The sequence below is a fragment of the Tasmannia lanceolata genome, unplaced genomic scaffold (genome assembly GCF_043159265.1).
Source record: "Tasmannia lanceolata isolate RefF3 unplaced genomic scaffold, GAP_Taslan_0.1 ptg000020l, whole genome shotgun sequence".
NCBI classification, from domain to species: domain Eukaryota; kingdom Viridiplantae; phylum Streptophyta; class Magnoliopsida; order Canellales; family Winteraceae; genus Tasmannia; species Tasmannia lanceolata.
This window is the reverse complement of record NW_027518697.1, coordinates 9,971,603-9,986,729: the sequence shown is the minus strand read 5'-3', so window position 1 is coordinate 9,986,729 and position 15,127 is coordinate 9,971,603. Positions and strand designations below refer to the sequence as shown.

General features: G+C 38.9%; 2 protein-coding genes across 2 annotated transcripts; one reads left to right on the top strand and one right to left on the bottom strand.

Annotated features, from left to right (window-relative positions):
* The first annotated feature begins 2,165 nt into the window (after positions 1–2,165).
* On the top strand, positions 2,166–6,006 carry LOC143854094 (jacalin-related lectin 3-like). The gene is made up of 7 exons (XM_077363848.1): positions 2,166–2,258; positions 2,839–3,051; positions 3,582–4,040; positions 4,142–4,381; positions 4,479–4,850; positions 5,172–5,390; positions 5,578–6,006. The coding sequence occupies exons 1-7, from the start codon at positions 2,256–2,258 to the stop codon at positions 5,872–5,874; spliced, it is 1,803 nt and encodes a 600-aa protein (XP_077219963.1). The 5' UTR covers positions 2,166–2,255; the 3' UTR covers positions 5,875–6,006.
* Positions 6,007–9,766: 3,760 nt separating this feature from the next.
* On the bottom strand, positions 9,767–14,172 carry LOC143855139 (SPX domain-containing protein 3-like). Its single transcript, XM_077365351.1, has 3 exons — positions 13,808–14,172; positions 12,921–13,086; positions 9,767–10,403 (listed from the first exon to the last, which is right to left on the bottom strand). The coding sequence occupies exons 1-3, from the start codon at positions 14,045–14,047 to the stop codon at positions 10,039–10,041; spliced, it is 771 nt and encodes a 256-aa protein (XP_077221466.1). The 5' UTR covers positions 14,048–14,172; the 3' UTR covers positions 9,767–10,038.
* Between the last annotated feature and the right edge of the window lie 955 nt (positions 14,173–15,127).

Here is a 15,127-nt window from a genome sequence, read left to right as displayed (position 1 = left end):
ATAATATAAACCTTGGTTTGACATCCCCATGGTGAAGACATAAACTATTAATTTTTGTAATCCTTTATTGAATGGTGCCGCTTGATGGTACCTCGTTAATCAACGGTCCTGATCATCCAACATGTGAGGCAGAAATACAATAGGTTGTGCTGATCCAAATTATTTGAAGTATTTACATTAAACAAGACAAAATTTCAAAATTTTATGCAAGGTGATATATGAGTGTTTCACACACACACACACACATGTAACGGAGTAGTTGGAAGAGAATGGATCAAGATTTCTTAATCAAGATTTAACAAATAAGAATATTTGATTTTATTCTCCTTGATTTTCTCCTCCTTACAAATTACAACCATGGTTTTAAATTTCGACCGAAATCCGAGATTTGGGATTTTGGTGGGGACCAACCGAAATTTTCCATTTTTCGCCATAAACCAAATTTCGGACCGAAATTTCGGTTAAATGGCATTATTTATTTAAAAACAAGTGTTACAAAATTTCGGCCGAAATTTCGGTCCGAAACGGTTACCGAAACCGAAATTTTAAACCATGCTTACAACCATCATAATACACTCTTGCAACCACAGGTCCATACAACTGTTCTTTTCTTTTCTGTTTAAAAGAAAAGACACATTTGTACTTTTGGTTGGTTTAAAAGAAAAGCCACATTATAAATCAAAATTATAACTAGGGATTTGCTAAGTTCCATTGCAAAAAACTGCTGGTCTGTTGCACGTCAGACCAGCCACCTTGTGAATAGAGACAAAAGCTGTTGTCTTCATTAACAAGGTGGCAGGTCTGATGTGCGACCGACCAACCGCGAAAACCCTTTTGCGATGGACTCTAGCAATTCCGTTATAACTAATTAATAGTCTTTTATGAATTTCAAACAACCTTATTGGTTTACATAAGTTATCACCAACAAAAGAACATTCAACTTAATCCACTTATCTTGAGAAACGTTGGTGTAGATTTCACGATCCATCGTGATACTTGATGATCGATGTTAGTCTGCAAAGTCTATCTCAGTCTCATCTCACTCATCTATGGAGTTTATCGGAGACGATGGCCCACAGGATCTGAGTAGCCACATACTCTCCCAAAGTTTGCGATTGGATATCCTGGAAAGAAAAGAAAAGAAGATGATCATCTGTCACAATTTTGATTTGATGGAGTAATATGGTTTTTTTCACTGAGAAAATGAATTAAAATGATGGTATTAGGAGTTTTCAAGGACTCTCTAGCTCGCTTTGATTCTCTCCAGCCATGACCCCATATTTTTGTAATGTTATGTGATGTTCTCTCTTTTCTATGTTGTAGTCCAACCATCTCCGTCTCTCTTTTAATATATAAAGCCATCATTTTCAAAAAAAAAAGAAAAAGATGGGAAAAAATGGAGACAGAGGCGCGTAGGTGCGGTACAAATTTTCTAGGACCGTGGCTTGCTAGGTGTGCAACTTGGGTTGGGTTGGGTCGAGCTTTTGCTATAAAAATGAATGGGAATCAACCCGGACCCAAATTGATTTCATGGTAAAAGCTCAACCCAAAGTTCAAAAAATGGACCCCAGTTGCACCCCACCTCTAGATCGAAAGATCGGAGCTAAGTAGCGATGGCTCTAAACCTCTAATACCATGTACAAAAAACTAAAATGTGAGAAGCTTTGAAAACACGAATGAGACTCCCTATTGATGAGTGTTTGTTTACTAGAAGCCTTTAATTGCCTTTAAATAGCAGAAAACTAAAGAGATAAACATAGCAACAATTCTAATCTTAAACCAACCTTCAACTTCCTACTCAAAATTTCCAATATCATCTTCAAATTAAAAAGCTTATATTCCACAGCTCACACCATGTGTAGGATGAAGGATGCTGAATGAAAATATATTAGTTTCCCATGAAGAATAATTCCACACAGCATTTTTATTTAGCCTATCTCAGATACTAACAGGAGAAAAAGATTACTAGAACAGAAAGAAAAGTTGGTTTGTTATCAGAAGAGGGGAAAGTCCAACAAACCTCTACCGCCAATGACTGGAATTTATAAAAGAGAACTGCTTTCCCAAGGTTCTATAGAATCAAATTCCTCACTTAGGCCATGTAATGGAACTGAGAATATGCTTCCAAATAATCCCCATTGTTCCTTTTATAAAACTTGCCATATCTTAAACTTCAACTTGGCATACAAAGTTACAAACACAAGGCAGTGTATTCAAAACCCAACTCTTGTTCTCTTCTCTTTCCTTGGTAAAATATGGTAAATGAAGGAATAGTTACTTTTTTTTTTCATTCCTTTGTAAGAGCTAAGTAGTATTTTTTTTAATTCTTTTTTCTTTATTTTCTTGCATATTTGTTTGATTAAAATAGTCACTGAAATGGTAGAACTGAACTCCAAGGGACATGGGAAGAACACAATCTCTATTATTTTTTGAAGAAACACAATCTCTATTATTAGTTTTACTTTTTGTCCTTTTTTTTTATTATTATGTGGTGAAACAGAAATACAAGGGAAATGGGAAGAATCCCATCTCCATTATCTGTTTGAATTTTTCTTCTTCTTCTTCTATTATTTCTTGTATTCTTGTTTGATTAAAACAAGTTAGTCGGTATGTGAAACAGAAATGGGAAGAATCCCATCTCAATTATTTGTTTCCTTTGAATTCTATGTTCTCTTATTTCTTGTATTATAAATGAAAGCGGTCAGTTTGTATGTGAAACAGAAGCACAAGGGAAATGGGAAGAATCCCATCTCAACCATTTGTTTCCTCTGAATTCTTTCTTCTCATATTTCTTGTGTTCTTGTTTGATTAAAGTAAGTCAGTGTAATGGTGAAACAGGACTACAAAGAAAATGGGAAGAATCCCATCTCTGTTGGGCCATGGGGAGGCCAAGGAGGCAGTCCATGGGATGATGGAGTTTACACAACAGTAAGGCAATTGGTAGTCTCTCATGCATCTGCAATTGACTCACTGCAAATCGAATATGACCGGAAAGGGAGCTCTGTCTGGTCGGAAAAGCACGGTGGAATTGGTGGGACCAAAACGGACAAGGTCAGTCTTCTCTACCATTTCTTTTACTGTGAATGGCTTCCAAACTTAGTCACCCAGTCATAACTCCGCCAAGTTTGGTTGAATTATGTTATGGTCCTGAGTGGGGACCTGGCTAGGTAAGGGGGTTTAGGTGGGATCCGGCCTGGTATGGGCCAGGTTTAGCATAACATGTTCCATCAGCTTGTATGTGAAACAGATGGTACCAGAGCATAACACTGATCTTTTGGCGTCTTGGTTACGTACCTAACATTTAGTACCAGAGCAGTCACCACGTCCCTTGTTTGAGTCACGGAAGGGGTGACCTATGGAGAGGACTACCTGGAAAGGGCTAATTGGTAAAAAAAGCCAGAGCAAAAGCTGCCAGAGTGAAGTTGCCACAGAGTGAGCCCTTCAAACCTGTCTCATACCAGGCTGAGTCCCACCTTGTCGTATGCATAGGCAGGCCCCCACTCAGGAGTCAGGACGATAACAAATTACCCAATAACTGTAAAAGTAACCCCGTCTTCAATCTGTTGATCCATGTTTTGCAGATCAAGCTTGATCTTCCAGATGAGGTTCTCACTTCAATTAGTGGGCATTATGGTTCCATCTTCAACGGAAGCCCTGCAGTCATTCGATCACTTACGTTTGAAACAAACAGATCAACATATGGACCTTTTGGCATCCAACAAGGAGCACATTTCTCATTCCCAATGAGGGGAGGAAAGATTGTTGGATTCCATGGCCGATCTGGTTGGTATCTCGACTCAATTGGGGTTTATCTAAAGCCTCTTCAAAACCTAAATCCATCCAATACTTTGATTCCAAAGCAAAACTTTGCTGTAAATGGAACTACTGATAAAATTGGGTATAACATAGTCCAAGGAACTGTTGGAAAAGGCTATGATATTGTGGTTGCTATTAGAGAAAAGGATGATAAAAAGGTTCTACTGAACAGCATCTCCAGGCAATCATCTAAAGAGTTCAGTGAAGGAGAACCCAAAAACATGGTGAGAAAATCTTATGAAACTCCTCTTTCTATGATTACATGGTGCAAAGAACTTAAATCCAGCATTGATCTTACACCGTTCAATCTAATCTATCCTCGCAGGTGGTGAATTATCCTAGCTATACTGAGAAGTTCCCCTCGAACAATGGCGGTCCTGTGACATATGGGCCTTGGGGTGGTAATGGCGGAACGGTATTCGATGATGGTGTGTATACGGGTGTCCGACAGATCAATTTAACACGGAACGTAGGTATCACCTCCATAAAAATTCAGTATGATAAAAATGGGCAAGCAATATGGGGAAACAAGCATGGCGGAAGTGGTGGGATTAGATCAGAAAAGGTAAATCAAGCTCTTAAATTTTCCATGACCGTCTTCTTGTGTTCTACTTCACACCCACTATAGCTTGAAACTCTCTTTTGTTTACCTTCTTGTGCAGATAGCGTTTGACTATCCGTTCGAAGTCTTGACTCACATAACTGGCTATTATGGAACTACGTTGATGATGGGGCCGACGGCCATAAAATCCCTCACGTTTCACACCACGAAAAGGAAGTATGGACCGTTTGGAGATGAACAAGGGATCTTCTTCTCCTCTGCCATGGGAGAAGGGATGATCGTAGGATTCCATGGAAGGAAAGGATGGTATATAGATGGTATTGGGGTTCATGTTCTCGAAGGAAAATTGTCGTTGCCAACACCTGCTACGAACCCATCTGGTACCATGACTAACACAACAATATCTGAGGTGGATAATCCCCAATGGTCCAACAAACTAGTCCTCGCCAACAAACGAGATATGGGAGAGGAGGTATCTACTAACGTTGTTCATCAGTTTAATAGTCAAAATCATAATTTATACACAACTCTGTTTTTATTACAACCAGAAATCAAAAGGAATATATGATTCGGAGAAGAAAGATTGGATCATATTGTATCCAACATTATACTCTTATTGATCAATATTTGATTTCTTTCTCATTACTAATGGAATCAAATTGATCTCTGTGATCAGAAGATCCTTTCAATAGGCTAGAACCCGTTACTTGAACGAATATCGCACCTAAAATATAAAATTAATACAATGTTGTTGTTCAAAATTTGATATCCTTTTCTTGAGTTATCATTTCAGGTTGCTTACGGCGTGGTAAAAGAACCGGTGCCATGTGGACCAGGGCCATGGGGAGGGAATGGAGGAAGGCCATGGGATGATGGAGTATTTAATGGAGTTAAGCAAATTTTCCTCACAAGAGGTGAAGCCATGACCTCAATACAGATAGAGTATGACAGGAATGGACAGTCAGTTTGGTCTACAAGACATGGAGGCGGTGGAGGAGACAACACGCACAAGGTAGTTAAATAATTAAATGTTCGTAGAATGATCCTCGAATTGGACTCCACCCATTTTGCCAATGAAAGTTAGAGAAGTTTAAACTTTTCTCCATAATCATATTAGTCCATACTTACTTTTCCTTCATTTCCATCATCCAAATTCTAATAGAAGACCCCCTTTTTGTTATATTTTGTATGTTTTGCAGATCAAATTTGAATACCCGAATGAGGTTCTGAACTGCATCTGTGGATATTACAGCTCTATCAACAGAGATGAGGGACCCAAATTTATAAGGTCGCTTACATTTTATACAAGTAGAGGGAAGTATGGCCCATTTGGAGAAGAGATAGGTTCCTTTTTCACTTCTACAACAACAGAAGGGAAGGTGGTTGGATTCCATGGAAGGAGTGGATTGTATTTGGATGCCATTGGAGTCCATATGCAACACTGGTTAGGAGAACGAAGAACTGCAAAGTCCATGATCTCAAAATTCTTCAACTAATTATCTTCATCGACTATGATAACAATGTGGTGATGAAGCCACAATACGATGATGATGATACCTAAGCAAATCACTGTTCTTTAATTTACCAATTATATGGAAGATACCAAATATAGAAGATATTTACATGTTCAGGCATGCGTCTTCGTCTTTGTCTTCACATCAACTGTGAAAGATTTGATTTCCACTAATCATGCCTGAATTACAATTATCCCTAATGAGTCTTTGTCTTCACTTCGACTTCATGACCCTCTCAACTTGCATAATAAGTCTCGAACTTCTGCTTTGTTAGATCCACAAATTCGAGCTGGTCCAGAAAAGGAATGTATGATATTTCCATCTGAGTCTCTAAAGAGTACAATTCCCGCACGGCCCGGTTTCCCCTTGGAACTTCCATCAAAGTTATACTTCAACCAACCCAAGGGAGGAGGATTCCAACCTGGCATGATTCTCCTTTTGGGTTTTTTTCTCTTAAAAATCACGGTTCTCCAATTCCTTGTGATTTCTCCCATGATACAGGGAGCCAAGGTAGATTTGTTCTTAGTCCAAGAGATGATATTAATCCCCAATATAATTCTTCCCTCCCGCCTTTTGTTGCCTTCAAATATTCTAATGTTCATTTCTTATTTTCTTTCCACACATGCCATGATATTGCGAATGGTGTAAGCCTCCAAAAGGACCAACCTATTACCAGCACAATGTAGGATTGTATTCATGATGGATCTATGAAAGATTCACATCATTCCAAAGCTTCTTAACATTGCCCCCTTTATTCTTTGTGCAAACGGACAATGTAGCAATACATGGTCAAGTGATTCCTTTCATTTTGCACAAAACGCACCAACAGACCAACTTGCTAAATGGAATTCCCTACTTTTTATGCGGTCGCAAGTGTTGATTTTTTTTATTTTCACCACTGTCCATGCGAAAGTGACCACCCGTGGGGGTGCCAAGGATCGTCAAATGCTCGCTAGACTAGACAACAAGGTTTCTTCAAATCAGTAAATCCGCTCTATTGTCTTGTTCGTGGACTCTGAACTGTCTCGAGCATAATAGTGCCAATGTGGATCATGAGAAGAGAACCAAAGCATCAATTCCATTTATCAATCAGGAGAGCATATTCCAATGGGTATTTTGTCTTTTCGCACTACCAATAGTATTGGCAAGAACATATCCCTCCTGTAAAATGGTGAAAGAGATTGCTATCTCTTAATATTATATCTTTTCTTATAATCTTTGAGATGGGTTTTATAACAGAGTGCCAATCATCACAAATTCGAAGATTTTTTTACAATTCTAAGACAGGTTCCGTGAGGAATGTTGATCAACCCAAAGGCAATTGCTATTTTTCTCACTATGAACATGTAGTGATTGCTCCTTCTCTTCTTGTTCTACATCACATAAAATGGATTGTGTATTGGGCAAATAGCCTTCAAGCTCCAATAGTTTATGTTGGGTAGAACTCACCCCAAAAAGCTAGCTGTTACGAAGAGGGTGCCCATTCCCTTATAAGCCCATCCACATCCATTCACTTATCCAATGTGGGATCTTTTGCTTTTGCGTGGAACCCCCACGCGGAAGCAATGTGGACAATCCCGTCCCTCCATGTGGAGGCAACATGGGAACTATGAGTTCTTCTCCAAGGGAATTTCACCATCCTCGGAGGCATACTGGGGTTACACCGAGATCTTCCCCAAGGGACTTTTCCGCCCTCGGAGGCACACACCGGGGTTACCACGCCCTGGCTCTGATACCATTGCCTAGGTGACTTTAACCGGGTAGAACTGACCCTCAGAAGCTAGCCGTTAAGGGGAGGGTGCCCGTTACCATATAAGCCCATCCACATTCTATCAATTTTCCGAAGTGGGATCTCTGGGAAAGTTGCCTTGTTTCCCAAGCAATTTAGATTCCGTTGACGCAAAATTATTAACCAAGCTCTTTTAGGTTTTAGAAAAGGGAAATGATAAATGCACCCCTTTTGATTACTTGGGACACCCAGCAGCAGTAATGACTGGAGAGGGGGCTGATGTACTTCACGTCAGAATGATTCAACGGATTTGATGACCACGTACACTGCCGATGGGTGTCCCATGTGATGAAAAGGGGCGCATATATCATTTCCCTATAGAAAAATCTGCGTAAAACACAATTCTCTTGAACGAGGAAGGTGTGGGAGGCTAGTGGCGGCTGTAGAGAGAAACCGAGCTTAGGTTTCTCGGTGTTGGCAACAAAGGAGGTAAAAGGAAAGAGACATAAAAGAAGAAAAAGGTTTTTCTTAGAGTTCTCCTGGGGTTTCTCTTGGGATTTTTTCTTGGGTTACTGTCTTGTATGATCTTGCGTGGGAGAAGCAAGGAAAGTGTTGCGAGTTTGTGGATTTTGGGTTAATACATTGTAATCCTTGTGTATTTTTTTCTCACAGTGGAAGTTCGTGTTTCTCGCCCATGGATATAGGCATCTTGCTGAACCACGCAAATTTCCATGTTCTTCTTTTGGCTTGTGTTTACTTTTATCTTTCCTTTAATTTGTTCATGATTGGATTGGATTTGATTTGCCCGACAGATTTTCTCAATGAAAAAGATATTCATGGAATATTTGTATTCCTAATGTAACACGGGCAGATCGGAGAGGGAGAGAGACTGGTGAGTGAAAAAATTCTTTGTTTAAAATAGTTTGTATGTTGTATGCTCTCCTTACTCACCTCCGCTTCAACTCTCTCTCTCTCTCTCTCTCTCTCTCTCTCTCTCTCTCTCTCCAAGAAAAAAAAAAGAAATCTTCCATGAATCTTATGATTGCCAAACATGCCCTAGTCTCTCTCTGCAACTAAATTTTCTTTCACAATTTGTAAAGTGGGATATGCTAGCGTCCATCGCAAAAGGCATTTCATGGATGGGCTGTTGCATGTGAGAGCGGCCACACAAGCTCTCTTTTCAGCAGATTTTGTCTTCATTCACTGCTCTCACATGCAACAACCCATCTGCGAAATGCATTCTGCGATGGATGCTAGCAAATCCCTTGTAAAGTTCATCCAGTTATATTTGATGTTCGCCATCACTGCTCTATTGCATATCCAACGTAGGCCTTTGGATGGTCTAGTCAGAAGAAGTGACTCGTGCCAAGTTGATGGAGTAAAGAGAGGTAGGAGGGGGCAGACCAAAAACAACTTGGGTAGAAACAGTGAGGAAGGACTTGAGGGCTAGGAGCATGACAGAGAACATGACCTTGGATAGGAGAGAATGGAAGAAAATGACCCATGTAGACGAACCCAACTAGTGTCAGGATTAGACTTAGTCAATTTGAACTGGGTAGATCCTTTCACCTTCTTCAGGGAAATTTTCTAAAGGATTCATTAGCCGACCCCAACTCGTTTGGGACAAAGGCTTAGTTGAGTTGACTGTCACCGCTATTTTTTAAACGGAAATGATATATTTGCCCCCTTTTTACTTGGGACAGCTAGCCATTTCCTGTGCAAAAAGGGTAGTCATAAATACACTAGGAGGGGGCTGTCCCAAGTAAAAAAAAAGGGTGGGAGGGGGAAAGGGGGGTCACTTCCCTTCTTTAAATTTGGTATGGATTCATTTTTGTTAATTGAGGTATGGATTCCATATTCCTAAGATGAGTTAATCCCCTCAATTCTAACATTTGAAAAAAAAAAAAAAAAAAATGTGCCCCAAATTTATGCTACAATTTCCTCCACCTTAAGTTCTACAATGCTTCTTGTCCCTAATAGACCAATAACAAAATGAAAGCAACTCAACCAAATGAATCAAATGTTTTGCTTTTGACATAAGGCAATACCCAAACTTATAAAGGATTTCTCCCAAAGTCTGGAATTTATTTATGTGTCTTTAATTTATACATCGTAATCCCCATTATATAAGCATGATTTTGAGATATAAGAAACCAAATAGTTTGAGAAGAAGCTAAGATCAAGTCATTGAGGGTTCAACAATACCTTTAATTTATACATCGTAATCTCCATTATGTAAACATGATTTTGAGATATAAGAAACCAAATAGTTTGAGAAGAAGCTAAGAACAAGTCATGGAGGGTTCAACAACACCTTAGGCCATGTTCGTTTACCATGAAAAATTACTCCATGGAATATTTTTTCAAGGTGGCGGAAGATGATAATCTCATTTTTGTAATTAGAGACTTGTAACGGGCTAGTTTAGTTGGATGTATTGAAAGACATGAGAGTCCGGAAGGTTCAACGGAGGAAGTGAAAGGGGACTGTGAGTGGAGCTTTGCCTTCTCATTTCTCGCATTGTCACAAGAGCGGCCACGGTGTTCCTGAAAATGCTTTCTTCAGCTACCATTGCGTTGTTCATTTCCCCTTCGTTTTGTTCATTACTTCCTCCCTCCTCTGTGATTATTGGGAAAACCAATTCCATGGTGTTCTCACATTCCATAACGAGCTTCGAAATGAGATCTGTGGTGAAGAAAGGCTCCTGCAACACCTTCTCGATGAATGGCAATCGCAACAAGCCCCCCGTGTGCTTGTCGTACTTCTTCAATATCTTAGCTAGTCCTGTAGTTGTTAGAATTTTAAACCCATCATCAGAAATCATCTGAACTTCCCCTATTTAACTAGGAAAGTCAATTTGGGCCATCCATATGAAAACATGTTTCCAACAGTAGTAACAGACTCAAACATAATTTCCTACTAATCGAAGGGATTTGCGAGGGACTTTTGCAGAATGGCTTCTAAAGAGGCCTTAATGTTCTATTTGCAAATACGATTAAATTAAACTAATCTTATTTGAAAAGAAGGACCAATTTTGGGGGCATCCATTAGAGGTGCTACATTTATAAGGTTTCAAATAACCTCAAGGGACAACAAGTGTTGCTACATGTTACAACCCACATGGTCTTAGTCCCATCCCAAGGTTTTAATTAGAGAATGATTATCTTTTACAATCCACATGGTCTTGGTCCCATCCCAAACGCACATGTATAAGATAGCTGTAATAGTCCCACATCGGAAGGGGTGAGAGAAAGTTCATGGGTAATATGTTGTAGACCCCAATTCCCTGTGTAGACGCGTTTTCTTCGGGAAAAACAAAACTGGGGAGGGCTGTGGCCTAGAACCGGATAATATCTACACGGTCGCGTCGGGGCGTTACAATAGCTGACTGCAAAATCAACGGTTTACCTTTTCTTGGACGAAGCTTAAACGACGCTTAATGGATCACATAATTGAGTAGTTCTTTGTGTTTTTGAAATGAATGATAGAAGTTCTTTGACTACCCAAAGACTTAATTGGAATGGTAGGGTGTAGGGTGTTTGTTTTACAAAACTCAATGCCAATGGGCAATCATTTCATTCCCTGAGATTGAATTTTAGGTGATTCATAGAACTCACCTCTTCCTTAGGCTCTTAATGCCGTTAGAAATAAAGGACTTTAAATTAATTGCCACAATACAAGCCTACATGCGGAGGAGTTGTAAGAATGCAAATGACAACATTGAAGAAAAGAGACATTCATTCAAATATCAACAGGAAAATATGAACAAGAACCAGTGCATGGATAGGGAATAGGAACTAAAAGGAAATGCTCGCCGGAGAGGATGATTCCATTTCTTCTAGAGTACGTATTCTTGGGTAAAACGACAAGATAACTAAAAAGTGTGGTAAAGTAAAGATGAAGTAAATTATGATATGTTTTGAATTGGTTTTGTGACCTCTTCTCTTGATGCAGCCATGTCCTTACTTTTGGGAGAAAACTAGTCGTAACTGTCACTTAAAATTTCAATTAATTCAGCTCATTATAACTCCCACTTTGAATTTCAAATAGTTTAGCCTATTATAACTGCCACTTTGAATTTCAAATAGTTCGGACTAACAGTCATCTGCACCAGTAAGTTCCATTTTTAATTTCAAAAGTCACCACATTTGAAAATAACAACCACCATCCATCTATTTGCAAATACTTGCTCTATAAATTTGGTGTAAACAACATTTATTTGGCCACACAAGGTCAAATGATTAATTAAATCGGTCATAGAAGGCCAAACCATTAAATAAATCAGCTGTACTTGTTAAATACTTTGGCCTGCCAAGACAAGACAAAACCCATTTAAGAAAATGATTTAAACATTTTGGCCTGTTAAGACAAGATCATACCCCTTTTATATGGTGTAAGGCCTTACAACAGTACGGTAGGGGTCCCCTACCCCTACCCCTACCGTATTTGATCCAACAGCAGCTCACTTTTTGAGGAGCTGCTATTGGATCAAATGTCAAGGGTGGTACTTCCACCGTACAAAGGCCTAATTGTTGTAAGGCCTTCTTACACCATATAATTTCTCTCGAAAAAAAGGTGTAAATATTTTGGCCCGCTTAGACAAAACCAAACCTATTTTAAAATACACACGAAGACGACTAAATAAATATCTTTTAGGAAGGAGCATAAAAATGACATATTTTCCTTCTTCTAGTTTTGTTTGGCTTCCAATTACTATTCACATGGCAGTCCTTGTTGGCTGTAAATTTTCCTTAGCAATTACTATTCACATGGCAGTCCTTGTTGGCTGTCAATTTTCCTTGGCAATTACTATTCACATGGCAGTCTTTGTCTGTTGTAAATTTTCCAAATGCCGGCCTATCTTTTACTGTTGGAACTTTCCTCTCAAATCAAGAGGAAAGTCCCCTTTTCTTTTTCTACTAAATTATGTACAGCCAAACGGGCCGACTAATAGGTAGTCTTTTTTTTATATGGATGCCCCCACAAGGAAAATTATGACCGTGTAGAGGTACATGTAAGGCTCATTTGTTCAATGATTCAAACCATTTATATGTTAGCCCTTGCTATGATAGGTGGATAGAAGTACAAATTATTTTCCTGAAAACATCCAGGGCAAGGACCAACATACATACATATATATATATATATATATATATATATATATATATATATATATATATATATATATAAATGGTTTAGATCATTGAACAAGTGAGCCCACTTTACTTCTAGTTCTACCTTCTCATATTTTTTCAGCATTTATCTTATAAGTGACGAGAATTTAGGAAATATAGTTCAAACCTGTGTAATTAACAATGCTGTAATTCACCAAGAGCACCATTTCTCCATGGAAATTGACAATGTCTTTCCTTAACTTTTGCATCTCTTCGCTATACTCGGTCTCCATTGGCTGAGGACCGGTCGGCCCAATAGTAGTCATCATCCTCTGAATCCTCTCCTTCAGCTCCTATCAATAAAAATCAGTGTTTCAAAACGTGGATACGGGTCAAATACAGCCAAAGTAAATCTTAGTTGACTTGGCACAACATGATCGAGTACTTGGTTGACACTGTCATAACTGAAGAGAGTCAAAGGAGTTCTGATTGACATTGCAGGTCTTCTTCTTTTTTTTGAATAAAAGATCACTATATTCAATGAACAAATAAGAAGTTACTGGTTCACATCGATGGGGAGAGTAGCCCGTAGTAAAAAGAAGAAAAAAAAAGGTCCCCCAAAGCCCCTGATTTAGCAAGGTGGTCCGCTAAATCATTTGCACCTCTAGGAGCATAAATAAAAGAGAGAAAGCTGCCGTTAAGCATAGAACTAATCTCATCCAAAAACTTAGCTAGTCTTCATCGACCAATGACTTGAGCCCAAGAAATGACATTTGATGAATCCCCTTCCACTTCCTGCTTGCCTTGCATTTGATCTCTAAATAACCTCATGTGACATAAAGCGCACGAATGTGGCTCTACAACGATGCAGGGGAGTTTTGAAACTATGATAAGAACCCGGCGTTATTTTGATGGGAAATAGGCTAAACAGTGAACGGAATCGAAAAACCAAAACAATTAAATTTAAAATGAATTTTTGAAAATACACAGACATATTTTTCTTTAAAGTATTTGAAAGCACCAACATTGAAACAGATAAATTAGAGGAAAAGTAAAGAAGAAAAAAAACTATACTTTATGGAGGATGATGAAATCCTCTTCTTGCTCCATGAAGAAGGCATTGAACTTTTCGATGTCGGCATTCAACAAGGTGATAAAATCGGCCTCGGCTTTACCGGATTCCGGCGAGTGCAACTTCTGGGCCAAAGAGATGAGATGAATGAGGTTCTTGAGATCCTTGTAGGAGATGAATTTGTCTTGCCATTCGGGCAGTGTCTGTTCTATTTGTTGTCTCAACCACTTTCCAAATTTCATGTTTTTTTTTCTTTGTTATTGGTCTTAGACAAGTAACACAACTATAGGTGGTTTTATAGAAGGATGGGTCTAATAGTAGTTGAGATCTGAAAGGGGAAGAAGCTAGAAATGGAAAGGAAGTGTGTTTTTTGGTGACGAAAGCGAGGGAGAGATGAGAAGAATATTTTGGAAGCATATGCTAAGAGTCTTGACGGAGATTTGGTAGAAAACTAAGTCTTTTTTTATGGCGTTGAAACCAAAATTCCGTGTATTCCATGATCCTATGGAATCTTCGAAATGAATGCTTAGAGAGGTGGGAATTAAATATTCTGAGAGGATTTGTTGAAAGCTCAAAATTTGGCATGTTGAGCGAAGGAATAGAGAGACATAAGGGTGTATTTGGATTGCCGGAATGAGTTTGTTTAAGTGTAAAAAAAGGGAAATGTTATCAACACTACTGTATTTTGATGATCACACTCCTCACTTCATTAAATCATTAAAAGTACGGTATGGCCCACACCGTAGGATGATCCAAACTGTCCATTAGATGGCCACAGCCTAAATAGGTGGTAACCAAAAATCATTTCGATAGGTTGATCCTAACCCTCCGATCTGAATGTTATCTGAGGGTTAGGATCAACCTACGGAAATAATTTTTGAGGCACAACCTATTTAGGTTGTGGCCCATCTAATGGACGGTTTGGATCATCCTATGGTGCGGGCCATACCGTACTTTTAATAAAGTGAGGAGTGTGATCATCAAAATACAGTAGTCCTGATAACATTTCCCCAAAAAAAAATAAAAAAAATAACACCTTCTCCAACAGCTTAAGCTTTTGTAGTAATTGGTTCTTTGGCATGAATTCAAAACTCCTTGATATTAAAAATCCACATCTAATGGCCAACCCTAGTGGGGGTGGGGAGAGGATTTTATCGGTCAAAGGGGGGAAATATCATTTCCCTAAGTTAAATTATAAAAAGATTAAGTAATGCCTTCTCCAACAGCTTAAGCTTGTAGGGTAATGCTGGTTGTTTGATAAATTTCACCCTATTCTATTCCGTCACCAGGTTCAAAAAATTAATGGAATCATGAGTGGAATC